The 14,596-nt window shown below is 34.1% G+C and overlaps 2 protein-coding genes across 2 annotated transcripts; one reads left to right on the forward strand and one right to left on the reverse strand.

Moving 5' to 3' along the window:
- The first annotated feature begins 2,248 nt into the window (after positions 1-2,248).
- Positions 2,249-4,910, forward strand: LOC115979043 (translationally-controlled tumor protein homolog). Its single transcript, XM_031100992.1, has 5 exons — positions 2,249-2,409; positions 3,798-3,871; positions 4,080-4,208; positions 4,296-4,453; positions 4,563-4,910. The coding sequence occupies exons 1-5, from the start codon at positions 2,382-2,384 to the stop codon at positions 4,678-4,680; spliced, it is 507 nt and encodes a 168-aa protein (XP_030956852.1). The 5' UTR covers positions 2,249-2,381; the 3' UTR covers positions 4,681-4,910.
- A 3,789-nt stretch (positions 4,911-8,699) lies between these two features.
- Positions 8,700-14,140, reverse strand: LOC115981690 (26S proteasome regulatory subunit 6A homolog). The gene is made up of 10 exons (XM_031103999.1): positions 13,893-14,140; positions 13,459-13,575; positions 11,719-11,826; positions 11,118-11,309; positions 10,822-11,013; positions 9,997-10,115; positions 9,758-9,845; positions 9,395-9,514; positions 9,162-9,302; positions 8,700-9,052 (listed from the first exon to the last, which is right to left on the reverse strand). Exons 1-10 carry the CDS (start codon positions 14,007-14,009, stop codon positions 8,975-8,977), a joined length of 1,272 nt encoding a protein of 423 aa, XP_030959859.1. The 5' UTR covers positions 14,010-14,140; the 3' UTR covers positions 8,700-8,974.
- Positions 14,141-14,596: the final 456 nt, after the last annotated feature.

Below are 14,596 nucleotides of genomic sequence, written 5' to 3' on the forward strand. Positions count from 1 at the left end.
AAAAAATGGTGAAAATATATTAAGCTAACATTTAAATTCTTTCACCTTAAACTATCGATTTTTTTTAAATGCATTAAAAAATGCATTCATCACTAGAGCAATTATAAAATTTGCATTATTCAATAATTAGTCTGTCAGAACTGATTGAAAGAGTCTCTTGATAGTAATCCATTATTCCCAATTCCAACTCAACTCAATCTTATAATTCATGATTTTTGTTCTTAATAATTCTTAGAAACTTTAATAAATTTTGTTGATACATCGATAATAGGGGTGAAAAAAATTGAATGTTGGATGTTTTTGTTTGAAACCTCAAGAGGTGCCAATAAAACTTTTGGCAAAATGAAAATGATACAATCACAATTATCTAACTGAAAAAAAAAAAAGAAAAAAAAGAAAAAGAAAGAAGGGATCTTATGCTTAAATATATGTATTGAATAATTAGTGAGATCCACACCACATAAAATATTCTAAGACTTTATTTATTTATTTATTTATTTTAATATTGTAAAACATCTTATATAATATAGTGACATACACAAACATTGATGATGCTGGAGATAATTCTTAATAGGATAACTCAAGCTTGAAGCGTCTCTTCACATGTAATAAGTTCATAAATCATAAGCATGTGCCAAAAAAGTCTTCACCTGCATGCACCCACCCACCTTCACAAAAGGGATAACATTATTATCATTTCAATTAAAAAAAAAAAAAAAACCAATTATTTCTCATTCTAGGTGACCCCATTTGCCATCTCTGTATCTTTTACCAGGAATAGAAAGAAAACATAGCCATCCACACGTAATAATATCTGCAGTACTGTCCACTGTATCTATAATAATCTAGATTTCCTGAATTGCCCAAATTTACGTAGATGATAGATTTACTGGCGGTTTTTACTGATCAGATCTCTCGGTCAAATTTAACTCGGACTCTCTAATCATTACAGAGGAATAGGATTTCAAAAGAAATCAACAAAACCAATACGGCAATATCTATTTATTTTTTACGGAACTAAAAACTAAAAAAGGAAAAACTATTTTGGTATTTTACCACCCACTCGAATTGCGGTCCCATAAATTTTGGTGAAAAAATTAAATTAAAATGTGTTTTATATACCCCTTAAAATTTTAGTTTTAGTGTAATTCTAATACCATATAAAATACTATCACAACTACATTATGTGGCAGAGTATGACTCATTGACTATTACTTTCACATAAACTCATCACTTTTTTTTCACCATTCAATCACGTGAAAAGTTGTGAGCCTCATGGCAAAAGTTGTGTTTTTTGTGATCTTATAATTTTTGTTTGATTTCAAGTTACAAATAATTATATGCATTACATTTAAATTTATGTTAAATAAGAATTATATTTATTATTTATTATATGGATTAAAAGAGTTATGTCAAAATGAATCAACTTATCATGACACATAATATGGACTTATTTATTTTGAGTTAATTACGAATTAAGTACCTCATAACTTTGTGTTTACAAGCCATGTAGATGCTAAATCTTGTTACATATTTTTTTATTATACATTCCGTAAACATAATTTCACAATTTCAATTGAAATTGTATTTTCAAAATATGATTTCAGTCCACATGGCAGTATGTGTATTGTGAAGATGCAATAGCCTTAGTGTTATAACTGATAATCAATACCGCTAATAAAACTTGGCTGTAATAAAATTAAAAGTATTAATTTAAATAAAAGTAAAGACTAAATCAACACATTGAAAGTAAAAATACATTTTTTTTTAGAAGAAACTATTGGAGGATCCAAGTGTAGTTATTTTCTCTAACACTCATCTCAAGTTGGATTTAATTTGGTAATTTAATCTATATGATAAGTTGTTATTAATTCTAATTTGAATTCATTATTAGAATCACTTTTTTTGTAACAACTTGCCACATAAAATTTGTTATAAAAAATATTGTGAAGAAATAACATCAAATTTTTTTTAAAAAAAATTAAAAACTAAAATAACACTAAAAAATATTCTCAAAAAAAAAAAATAACACTAAAAATACGATTTTTATTTTTATTTTTCTTGAAAAGAAAGTAAAAAACTAAAAATACAATATTTTCTCTTCCAAATACGGAAGTCTCAAGAAGTGTTTGAGGTCTACTCCTACTCAATCTCCGTAGTTATAGAGGATACCACTGGAATTAAATGAAAAAGTTGGACCTAATCTGGTAATTTCGCCCATGTTACTCTATATAAATAGGCAAGTACTCGCACCACCTCTCAGCTCCGAAACTCTCTCACGCTCTCACGATCTCAAATTCTCTGTGAATTCAAAAACCTCTCTCTTTTTTCTTCAATTCTCATTCAAATTTCAATTCCTCTAAGCTCAAAAAACCACAACCATGCTAGTTTATCAGGATCTTCTCACTGGTAAATCTCTCTCTCTCTCTCTCTCTCTCTCTAAAATTTGATTTTATTTTTTTTTGGTTTTTGTTTTTCAATTATAAATTTATAATCTTTCTGTTTCTGATGGTTCCTAGGGTTTGTTTTGGCTATATTTGTTTCAGCTAAAGTTTCTTTATTTTGTAGAAATATTCGAATTTTATGTTTTGCTTGTTTCGACGTGGAATTCTGTGTGTGTGTGCGCGTTTGTGTTTGTGTGTTAATTTTGATATCTACGATTATAATCTGTTCTGTGTTGTTGTTTATCGGAAAAAGATTGAAATTTTCTCTGTTGATTGCTTGGACGTGAAATTTGCGGTTTTTTTTTTTTAATAAAAAATTTATTTCTTCTATTATAGTCTTTTATTTTTTATTTTATTTTATTTTATGGTTTCTAGGATATTTTTAGTAAAACAATTTCCTGTCATATTTTTATTTTATTTTATTTGTTTCCTGGATTTTTGTTTTTTTTTTTTTTTTTTTTTTTTTTTTTTAAATATCTTCTTCAATTAGTTTATATATAAATTTGTTGAGCTAATTTAACGGAACTAACGAATTTTACGTGAAAATAAAACGGAAAATAGAAATAGATTTTTTTTTTTGGGTTTGTTTTAAGGTTTGGGAAATTCAACCAATCAGATCTACTAATAGATTTAGATTTTTTTAATCAGATTTTTATTTTTTTTTATTTTTTTTTATAGTGTGTTAAAAATTTGGGGGCTAAAGTGGTTTTCTCTAGAAGCAAATTGCAATTTTGATTTCTTTTCCTTGTTAGTTGGGGCTTTATACATATGTGATGTATCAGATTAACTGGGTTGAGCTTCTAATTTTATAAAATTGAGACACAACATATTGGGTTCAAAATTATTTGGCTTGTGTTCTTCCTTTTAGAATTTACTCAGCACCGGATTTTGTAACCTATGTGGATGTTGGGAGTTTGCTTTAAATAAGGCTTTTCAGAGTCTCGGATAATAGGTGGTGTACTAGAGTTTGTTGAGTATCTATAATGGTTATTCACTGTTTGTTTCAAGCTACTTTACTAGGTAGAAGTTCCTGAAAACTACAGCGAGTATGGGCTGCTTTTTCTCAAAGTCAAGCTTTACGCTTCTTGCTTTATAAAGATTGCAGGAGTGTGAGCTAAGTTATATGGCTTATATTTGGATTGTGGATTATATGGTTCTAGTTTCTTTTATGTGGCTGCTAACTTTCCTATGTAATTAATATTAATGTGGTTTTGGTTTCTTAAGATATTTGCGGCAATACTATTAGACTTTAATAATATTGTTGTAAATATTTGGGCCTTTGTATTGTGGGGGGAATTTATTTTTGAACTATCAAAATTTTGTGCCAATAAACTTTTGTTGATGTAATTTCAGGTGATGAGCTTCTCTCGGACTCATTCCCATACAAGGAAATTGAAAATGGGATGCTGTGGGAAGTGGAAGGAAAGGTTGGAGCTTTCTTATCTGTTGCTTCTATGATTGTTGTTGTCCATAATTGTTGGTATTGTATTAGTGTTTGTGCTTCTGAGGAGATTGAGAGCTTGAACTTCTCCTACTATTAGTTTGTGTTTTGTGCCTGTGGTTCTGAAAAAGAAAACAATTATATGCACTGCAATAAAATGATCTAACTTTCATATATCATTTGCTATCTGGCAGTGGGTTGTTCAAGGAGCAGTCGATGTAGACATTGGGGCTAACCCTTCTGCAGAAGGTGGAGGTGAGGATGAAGGTGTTGATGACCAAGCTGTCAAGGTTGTCGACATTGTTGACACCTTTAGGCTTCAGGTGAGAAAACTCACTGCTTTTAGAAGCTATTATCTTACCAATCTTCTCACTTAGGATTTAAAACAAGTGGTTTCATATTATTTTCAGGAACAACCTGCTTTTGACAAGAAGCAGTTTGTCACATTCATGAAGAGGTACATCAAGAATCTGACACCCAAATTGGAGGCAGACAAGCAAGAGTTGTTTAAGAAGCACATTGAGGGAGCAACCAAGTTCCTCCTCTCAAAGCTCAGTGACCTCCAATTGTATGTGCTTGCTTTTGTTCTCTATCATTGATAGCATTCATATTTGTACTAATGGCTCTTTCGTTTTTCTGGTAAACCATATTGATTAGTTGAGTTTCTCTTGTGGCAGTTTTGTGGGGGAAAGCATGCATGATGATGGTGGTTTAGTGTTTGCGCACTACAAGGAAGGCGCAACTGATCCAACCTTTATCTACTTTGCATATGGACTGAAGGAAATCAAGTGTTAAACATTTACATGGTGATCTTCCTTTAGTTTTAGTTCTAAGTTATTTATCAGTATTTATATTTTCCTCTTTCCTTTGGAACCTGTGGAAGATAAGGGTATAGTTCGATCTAAGAGTATTGGTTTTTGAGTTTTGTTCTAATACTGCATGTTCTTCTGGTCGTGGTGATGTTAGAGGATTTATATACATATCTCAGTTGAGGAATAAAAATATAAAATGTGTGTTTTGTTCAAGATGCCTTTGTGCATGTGGGGTGCCTTTTGTGCCCACTGATTTATTCTATTCCTTAAGCCGTTCATTCTACCCCTCTCCTTCTCTCTTCACACATGCTCGCATGCACGTACGTACAGACGAATCATGTTTCCCATTTGTGGTTTGCTTGAGAGGGGCATGATCTGAGTCTGACTATCATATAGATTGCCCGTATACACTCTCTATTAGATGGTTGTGGTGGTTTGGTCAGGGGAAGGAGGAAGACCAATAAAAGCATATCCATATTGGGCAGCTGCCTTCTTGATTATATAGACCAGACCACAAGACCGCTATTCTTCTCTTAGGTTGTCGTAGAGAAAAACACTACGGACTTGTCTATTAGAGATTTCCCATAAAAAGTAAGATGAGTATGAAGTTCAGACTGTGACCATGTCCATGCATGTGTTTCCTTTTTTCATGTTGCTGATAAATTTGCGCAAGCATTGCCATTATTAAAACAAGAAACAAACTTGTCCAGATTGATTCCTCTATCTTGCAGGCTCACAAGCGATTGTCTGTTTTGAGATATTTGGAAAAATAAGAAAATCTAATACATTTTATACAATCACTGATCATGCTCGGGTGAAACCTAGATTAGGATGTGATCTATCTAAAGATTAAAGACGTCTTCTTGCGGTTGGCAGGCCCAAGGGGATCTGATTGTGGGACTTGCCCCATTTGTGACTTGAATTGTGAATAATCAAGGGCAATCTTCACTCTTGCCGAGTGCTACTGATATTTTTAATGGAGACATCTGAAATTTAAACCCCCTCTCTTCCAACTATTAAATTTAAATAAATAAATAAATATAAGCAATCATCACTCCTAAATCAACGAGTTGTGCTAGGACCATAAAAAATGGTACAATTTTGTTCCACAACTCACTACATGGTAAGTTGTTATTGGTGAATGAGTATTTGTGGGTCATGTGGGGACACATCTTCACTAATTACAACTTACCACGTGACAAATTGTGACACAAAATTGTACCATTTTCAATAATCTTAGCATTTTTCGTGAATCAACACATAGGGTTACATAGGGTGTAAGTTAGCAATAGTAGCGGATTGTCCACCAAGAAATATTGTCCATCAGGTAATCATTTAAAAAAAAGGTGGCCTACTCTTCCTCCTTGATACACTGAATTTGCCCATTAACCTTCTGATCAATGGAATAGTTTATTGAGATAAAAGATAGTCGGTGCATGTTATTATTCAAAAAGAATAAACTAAAAAAATAATACGTGGAAATATTTATTGAACCACCAACTTATATACACTTCCCAATGCCAATGGTTTAAGGTAATCCATGAACACTCTTTCCAAAAAACAAAGGGTTTTTAACAATTTCGTTAGTTGTCCGATTTTGAAAGTATGTGTGAAACTAGCATCTCGAATTTTAAAAACTCGAGATCAATAGCAAATCTAGTTTTAAAAACTCGAGTTTTAGAGTTCTGAGACAGTTGATGTGCATAAAAATTCCACGTAAAATCCATGTGGAACTCGAGTCTCTAAGACACGAGTTCCGATGCGTACCTACGGAATACAACCCCACAAAGGTACTTGACTTTAGAAAGAAAAGCTCCAATCAAGAACCAACCCAGTACTCACCAATCTCGAGCAAATGTTCAACCTTTCAAAACCCAAAAAGCAACAAGACCCTTTTCAATACAAACCAAGGCAACAAAAAGCAAGCAATGCCCACAACGGAAGACAACAAAAACAAGACCCTTTGCTATGGATCTTCTTCTTCTTTCTTTCTCCTGGGTTTCCTTCTTTCTTCTCGGTTTTTTTTTTTTTTTTTTTTTTTTGGGTTTGTACGTTTTTTGTTATCTGTTTGAAATCTTTCTTTTCTGGGGTTTGTACGTTTTTTTTTATTTGTTTGAAATCGAGTGTAAAAAACTCGAGATATATGTTTTTTTGAACTCGATTGTTAAAAACTCGAGATCTATGTGGCATATACATGTCCAACTCAGCAAACTCAGCAAGTGGAAAGCGAGTTTTCGAGGCTCGAGATTGATATGGAACTCGAGTTTCTAAAACTCAAGATGCTAGTTTGCATTTTTCTTTCAAACTCGTATTAACTTACTATATTCTGTCCCTTCACAACGTTAATTTGCAAATATCCCCGTAATCCATGTTCTAAATCCCCCATCTTGGATTTGGAGATCGCATACCTCCATCGGCGTCTCATCTTTTTGTGGAGCATACTTTTGGGGTGAATGAATTGCCATTCCTAGTCCAGAGGTAGGTTAAGAGTAGTACTTATGGTGGTCTGGTTTGAGCGAAATAATGGGTTTGGATCATGCATTGCCATTCTTGGTCCAGAGGTAATATTGCATAAGCACACATTGCAATAGGTCCTTCAGCATCAAATTGTGAACCTCTGGCTTTGTCGACCAAATCAACTTTGGTGTCCTTACGTATAAGTCATAACCCCAATAAACGAATCTGATGCTATGTATCTGAATTATACATGAGCTTTTGAGTGCGCACTTTGATAAGGTGAACACGTTTGTGGATATTCGGAAATTATACATTTGCCCAAAGAATCAACGATAAGAACAGATAGCATAACCAAGATCTCTCTCTCTTCTTCTTTTTCAACCCACGTATATAAAGTGCTTTCACCGACAAACTACAATAATTATAATAGATATGTATAATGCATCGGATATATATAGAGGGTGCACTGATGCAACTTGCCTCTCACAGTACGTAGATGTCATGGGCCATGGCTGTTTGGGACTGAAATGCTGTAAGAGGCATACTATATATGTCTAATGTATAATACACTTTCTGCCTAAACTAAGCAAGCATTTGGTCCTTCAGTTTAGGATAACATTCGGGCTAATCAATCTTCAGGATTTAGCTGACTTTTTCCCTGGCTGCTGGTCTGATAGGTGATAACCCAATCTTTTAACTGGGCGGCGGCTCAATCTGATCTTCCCGGCTCATCCTTGAAAAAAACGTGTTACTTTGGAACTTGAAATATGTTGGCAGTTAAAATTTAAAGTGGTTGTGCCTATAATGGAACACAGAAATTCCCACTGGTGTACTAGAGAGAATTTAGGTTGGAGATTTTTATAATATGAAAACTATAATTTAAAAAGTATTGTGAAAACATGTTTTTATAGTATTCATAAAATAAAAAATTTATTTGGTATCATGTTTCAAATAACATGTTTTAATATGTGAAAATATATAATTGTATGTTTGGTATTAGTGTGTGGTTTTTTTTTTTTTTTTACAAAGCTGACAAGTGGACCCTTTGTTGGAATTGAAAAAGCAAGCTTTATTATGTGTTGTATGATCAAGTGAGCCCCATATTTTTCAAAATATTTACGAAAATGTCATTAAGCAACATTGTTTGAAATCTAAAAACTGATAAGAGAAGTTTTCTAAATTCAATATTTAAATACCCTAAAATGAACAACGTAATTTAAACACTACTAAAAACACACCCTTACCAAAAGGGTTGTTTCTTTTTAGAACCACATTTTTAATGTTTAAATACTAAAATCTGTTGTTTGCAATCCCGTTCCAAACAGGCTTTGAAAGGCATAGAGGTTCAGGTTCTCCCCTGAAAGAACAAAAGATGAATATCCGTTGCCCGATTTGATGGATACCATCTCTTGTGGTGCCTGACACTAGCCAATGGAATTTTTTTTTTTTTTTGGCGTAGGAGAGATTCAATGGTTGTCAATGTCAAGGCATGAGCCAATTGCCGTCCTAATTCTTTTGATAATATAAGCTATAAATTCTTAGGGGTTGAATCTTAAAAGGGGAATAATCTTTGACCCAAAACACGAGACAAGAATGTACAGTCTTCGCATCTGCAATCCGTATGTAGGAAAGATCAAAAGAAACTAAGCTTGACTAAATTAATGATTTATGGTTTAGTACGCAAGATTACACAATACAGAGGTTTTACTTCTGTGATCAAGTCGTAAGCTCAGCTTGACTTCATCGAAATTTAGGGCACATAATACCATTTCAGAAGTCCAGCCTTTGCATGATCTCTGAACCGTGAAATTGAACAGAATCTAGGCATAATAATTCAAGCTTGATTTCTTCTTTGCCTGTACCTGAATGATACCTTCATTAAAGTCCTCATGGTTCACCTGAAATTGACAAAACCAACACTGATCAGTACTTTGTTCTCATGCAAAGCCCAAATTAAAATATTTGTCAGATTTGTGACAAGTTGCAGAAATCCTGGAGAATGCACACCTCAGTAGCATCGCGGCGAAGGGCTAGCATGCCTGCTTCCACACAAACAGCTTTTAGTTGTGCCCCATTGAAATCATCAGTGGAACGGGCCAATTCTTCAAAATTTACATCTGGGTGAACATTCATCTTCCTTGAGTGGATCTAATATATCAAGGAAAAGGTTTCAATAAGAGTCTGGCACATAACAAAGATAAAAGCAGTCATCAAAGAAAGTACTCCCCCAAAGGACTAACCTGCAAGATGCGAGCTCTTGCTTCTTCACTAGGATGTGGAAACTCAATTTTACGATCCAATCGACCAGAACGCATAAGAGCAGGGTCCAGGATGTCAGCACGATTAGTTGCTGCTATCACCTATGATTTTCCAAAGAATTGAAGGTGGTCACTTATATGGTCCAGAATAGATACAATTATCATTACATGCAGTGCCACATTCCTCTTAATTCTCATTTATGGCACCAAAATAAGAACATGACAGTCCAAGATTGACTCCCACAAAGAGGATTAAGTTTAAGCTACAATCTTCATGCCAGAAAATTAATGAACGAAAAAACTAGCCTAAAACAGAATCCAACAACTTTAAAATGCTTCTCTAACCTTAATCCGGTCATCACTACTAAAACCATCAAGCTGATTGAGCAATTCCAACATAGTCCGCTGCACCTCCCTATCTCCACTCACTTCACTGTAGTCAATTGGAAAGGATTTAAATCAGAAAAGCTATTAATGAATTAACTTCTTCCAACCCCAAACCAAGAACACTAAAGGTTTGTCAACAATACCATGTAGATGTACATCTATAAAACTGACATATCCTGAAATAAGGTATAGCATACCTATCAAATCGCTTTGTGCCAATTGCATCAATCTCATCTATGAAAATGATGCAGGGTGACTTCTCTTTTGCAAGCTGAAAGGCATCACGAACAAGTTTTGCTCCATCTCCAATGAACATCTACACAAAACCAAGTTCGATTACTTCACATGGACCCAGTTATTAAGTACATACAAATTACAAACATCATCTAACCTACTGCTTTATAAAATCAGATATAGTATTAACAAGGATGAACACATCCAGCATATAACCATCACTTGTATCACTTTCTGACAATGAACACAAGTTTAACAATCCATAACTTGATGAGATTGATTACGAGGGAATATAAGCATTAGAGGCAATGCCTATAGCTTATGCTTGCAGTCAAACAAATACTTTTTGGGCCTTGTGCAATATTGCAGTATGCAATTTTAATTTTCCTGTACATGCTTGGTTTCTATCCTTCATTTTCTCGATTCCTATTCCTCAGAAATGGTTATACCAGAGTCAATAATGCTTCTCTGAGATAGCTCTATAGGTCATGTACTTTCCAATAAGGAACAAAAGTTCAACAAGCTATAATGGGTAAGACAAAGGAATTCCATAATTACAGTCAAGGATGCAATACCTTAAGGCTAAAAATGAGATAATCTCAAGTAGTCTGTAGTCTAAGTGTCAGATGTCAGCATATGTAAATCAGATTTATAACGCAAGTCAAAAGCCGTAAAAGGAAAAAATTTACAGGAATTTTCAAGATTATTTTGTTGGATTGGTTAGTAATTTTAAGAAATTTCCAATATTATTAACCATTAAGAATCAACCATAACAAAGTATGTCATACCTGGACAAGTTGTGGGCCTGCTAGCTTCAGAAAAGTGGCATTTGTTTGTGCTGCACAAGCACGTGCCATTAAAGTTTTCCCCGTCCCAGGAGGTCCATACAAGAGCACTCCCTTGGGTGGACGAATACCTAATTTCTGAAATCGCTCCTTATGTGTCATTGGTAAAACAATGGCCTCAACTAATTCTTGGATCTGTGGGAAAAAAAAAATAATTAGAGTTTAAGGTACCAAAATTTGATAAATAAAAGTAACCAAGGAAGAATTCTCCTAAAGAGAACAGAGAGTCAGAAAATTGCCTGTTTCTCCAGCCCTCCAATGTCATTGTAATCTTCAGTTGGTTTTTCATCAACCTCCATGGCCTTCACTCGAGAATCATACTCAGATGGCAGTGTATCCAAGATCAAGTAACTATCTTTGTTCACTCCAACCAGATCACCGGGCTTTAGCTTATCAGGATCAACAAGCCCAACAACAGGAAGAAAGATAGTCTGCAGTCAAAGTAAAAAAATTATCATCTTTTCACAGGTGCAGCCAAGGTGATTATAAGGCATAGGCGCAACAAGTAGAATAGCACCAAGGTTTGGAACAACGAAAAAGAGTCTTAGCACTTGTTAAGAGAACTATTTGTTCCAGATATTCATGCAACCTCCATGAACTGGACATACATATTGTATGATAACCAAGTAAAAACCCCAAAGAAACCTAATTCGACAGTGTCCCTCACAGATTAAGCATGGGATAACCACAATAAATCATAAAAAAGGGAATTTAGCACAGTATAACAGAGGGAAAAAGGGAATTAATAGTTCAATTCAAATTAAACAACATTCTGAATTTTGATTGAATTTGTCAGTAAAATAGAAGAATGAGTGTACAATAATATGTATGCTGTCTTACCTGACGAGTAGATGTTTTCAACACAACACATTTTCCCTTCCTTTGTGAGTCAAGATCAATGTTTGCACCATCCTCCTCGGCCTCATCTTCTGGGTTCATTTCCAAAATCTACAAGTATACAAACTTGCAATTAGAGTCCAATTTTACCAGAAAATCAACTATGATAACGAAGTAAAAACCCCCAAAAAACCTAATTCAACCGTGTCCCTTGCAGATTAAGCACGGGATAACCACATTAAATCATAAAACAGGCTCAAAGCACAAGCACATAAAAATTTCTCTTCCAGACAATTAAAAAATGGCATGGTTAGATTAACCTCTACTTTCAGGAGATGTAAGTACACCCTATCACAAAAAAGAAACACTTCGTAACCAGATCAACATACATTTGACATATTACCTTAAAGGATTTGGGTGTCCAAATGGTGGTTGTGGGTACAGAAGAGATACATGAATGCAAGGAAGAGGAGGATAACTTCTTCTTTTTTTGGATAGGTAATAGAACTTTTATTGACAAAATGAACATCGTGTTCATGATGATGAACACTCTGGACATGAAGAAAATACAAAAGGCTCAAGAGCCAGCTAACAAATTGTAAAAAGCAGAAATTGAAATACATTGTGTAAGACCCCAAATACAAGCCCACTGAATAAAGTACCAAAAAGAAGATGTTTTAAAAGATCTAAAGATCTCTCATTATCTTCAAAGATATGGTTATTTCGTTCCTGCCAAACTAACCACAGTAGACAACCTGGTATCATATTCCAGATAGTTGACTACGGCTTCCCAAACCAATTCTCCCAAGCAAAAAGAAGAGATTTAACCATCTTCAGCATTACCCGATGGACTCCAAACACATGAAAAACTTCACACCATAAAGCATAAGCCAACTTACAGTGAAGTAAGAGATGGTTTCCAGTGAAGGATAACTTACTAAAATACTTCCTAAAGACATTGAAACACACTAATTCATTTATAGCAAGGTGAATAACGAAATCATACATTGCTTCTGGGTTTCCTTGATTTGGCTAGTACTACGGAAGACAGACACCACAGACAAATTTTCATGCACAGAGAAAAGCTCCACCAATTACAGGATTTGGGCATTTGGCTATCAATTTATTTAAAAAAAAAAAAAAATTACAAGATTTGGAGGCATATTTGGATAAGAAAAATGAGAAATATTTTCAATCTTGAGCTTGTTAGATTAAAAAAAAGCAATGCCTTTTATCATTTATTTTCATGTGCATTGCACTTATATTAGGAGATTCCCCTGCCATGAAGGATGGTAAGCTTCATTGTCCAAAAACAATTGATGCTGCCCACACTAGGTATTATCATGGTAGGAAGATGGGCCAGGCTGTGACCATTGAGTTATCTACCACGGTCTTTCATTTTTTTTTTTTTTTTTCATTGACAAGTTACACACACACTACATATGTCTTGAACCCGTGATCGAATGCTCCGTTTGAGCTACAACTCATTGACTCTACCTCAGTCTAACATTTAACACCCCCCAAAAAAAATAAAAAAACCCAGATCCCAAATGTGGGTGTTGAAGCATATATCCCCTATTTGACATCCCCAACACAATAAAAACCCCAACTACACAACCCTATGGTATCAAAACTAGTATTTCCAAATGTAATCAATCAATCAAATAAATTCTTCACACACTCACTCACACATAGCACTTAACATAAAGATACCGAAGTTGTCAGAAAATTAAATAAATTTACCTCAACAATGTTGCCAACCAAGTAAGGCAACTGCTTATTAAGCTTTATCTTCTCCTGATTCTCCTTTATCTTCTCCTTGTACGAATCCAAATCCAAATTCGTTCTTTGCAACTCATCCTTCAACCACACACACACACACACAAATAGTTTTAAATCACAAATTCACAGAAACCCCATAGCTTTCCAATCAAAAATAATACTAATCAATTAATAACACAGTCCAGAACTATAATAAATAAATAAAATTCACAATTTTTTTAATTAAAAAAGCGAGCTTTACATTGAAATCAAAACAAATATAAAAACTGGAACTTCGTTTTTCATAAGTATAAAATAAATAAACGATTAAGCAAACAAACGGATCTAGAAGCTTAATTTAGTTTTCATGGTATTGCTGAAGAAAACCTAGCCAGAGAGAGAGAGAGAGAGAGAACCTTGAGGATGCGGATCTCGGTGTCGAGGAGACGAGAGGCACGAACGACGTCGTCAGTGGACATGGCGGCGAGCTGATCGTCCTCGAAGCTCGAATCTTCAGCCATCGCTGTTGCCATTGGAACTATTTTTTCTATCTTTTTCACAGAGACTCAGAGAGAGAGAGAGAGAGAGATGGAGAATTAAGGGTTTCACTTTCCTTTCACAGCTTTCTCTATACTTCTTCCCAAAGAAATAGAATAAAGAGGCAGCTTGCTTCTTTCTTTTCCTTTTTCTTTAATTTTTTGGGCTTTTTTTGGGCCGTGAAGAAAAAGGTTTGGGCCTTCTGGATAGGTTCATGGTAATGGGCCGTGTGTCAAACGATTGAGTTTCAAGCCCTATATATATATATATAAACACTTATTTATTTATTTAAATAAATAATCTAAAAATCATACATACCCAATTTTTTTAATCATTGTTAAAGTAATTGATTGTGAGTAGTGGAAAAAAGTAGTAGGTGTAAAAGTGATAATTGTGACTACCGAAATTATCTAACAATTATGAAATTTATTATGAAAAAAGTTGTATATATAAATTTGTATGATTTGCCTATTAGAATGAAAATTCTCTATACCAATACATTATGAGGTAGCTTATCAAAAAATGCATTATGATGTACTTTTTTTTTTTTTTTTTTAATATATGGCATTTGTGTTAAACAAGG

This window comes from Quercus lobata, chromosome 3 (genome assembly GCF_001633185.2).
Source record: "Quercus lobata isolate SW786 chromosome 3, ValleyOak3.0 Primary Assembly, whole genome shotgun sequence".
Taxonomy (NCBI): domain Eukaryota; kingdom Viridiplantae; phylum Streptophyta; class Magnoliopsida; order Fagales; family Fagaceae; genus Quercus; species Quercus lobata.

What these genes read in the sequence shown, in the direction of transcription:
- LOC115979043 (XM_031100992.1), top strand. Translation starts at nt 2,382, where the DNA reads ATGCTAGTTTATCAGGATCTTCTCACTG. An exon ending in TTATCAGGATCTTCTCACTG is followed by an intron (nt 2,410 to 3,797) that starts GTAAATCTCTCT and finishes ATGTAATTTCAG; the next exon opens with GTGATGAGCTTCTCTCGGAC. An exon ending in AAGCTCAGTGACCTCCAATT is followed by an intron (nt 4,454 to 4,562) that starts GTATGTGCTTGC and finishes CTCTTGTGGCAG; the next exon opens with TTTTGTGGGGGAAAGCATGC.
- LOC115981690 (XM_031103999.1), bottom strand. Translation starts at nt 14,009, where the DNA reads ATGGCAACAGCGATGGCTGAAGATTCGAGCTTCGAGGACGATCAGCTC. An exon ending in TGGTTGGCAACATTGTTGAG is followed by an intron (nt 11,827 to 13,458) that starts GTAAATTTATTT and finishes GTATACTTGTAG; the next exon opens with ATTTTGGAAATGAACCCAGA. An exon ending in TTCGCCGCGATGCTACTGAG is followed by an intron (nt 9,053 to 9,161) that starts GTGTGCATTCTC and finishes TGTCAATTTCAG; the next exon opens with GTGAACCATGAGGACTTTAA.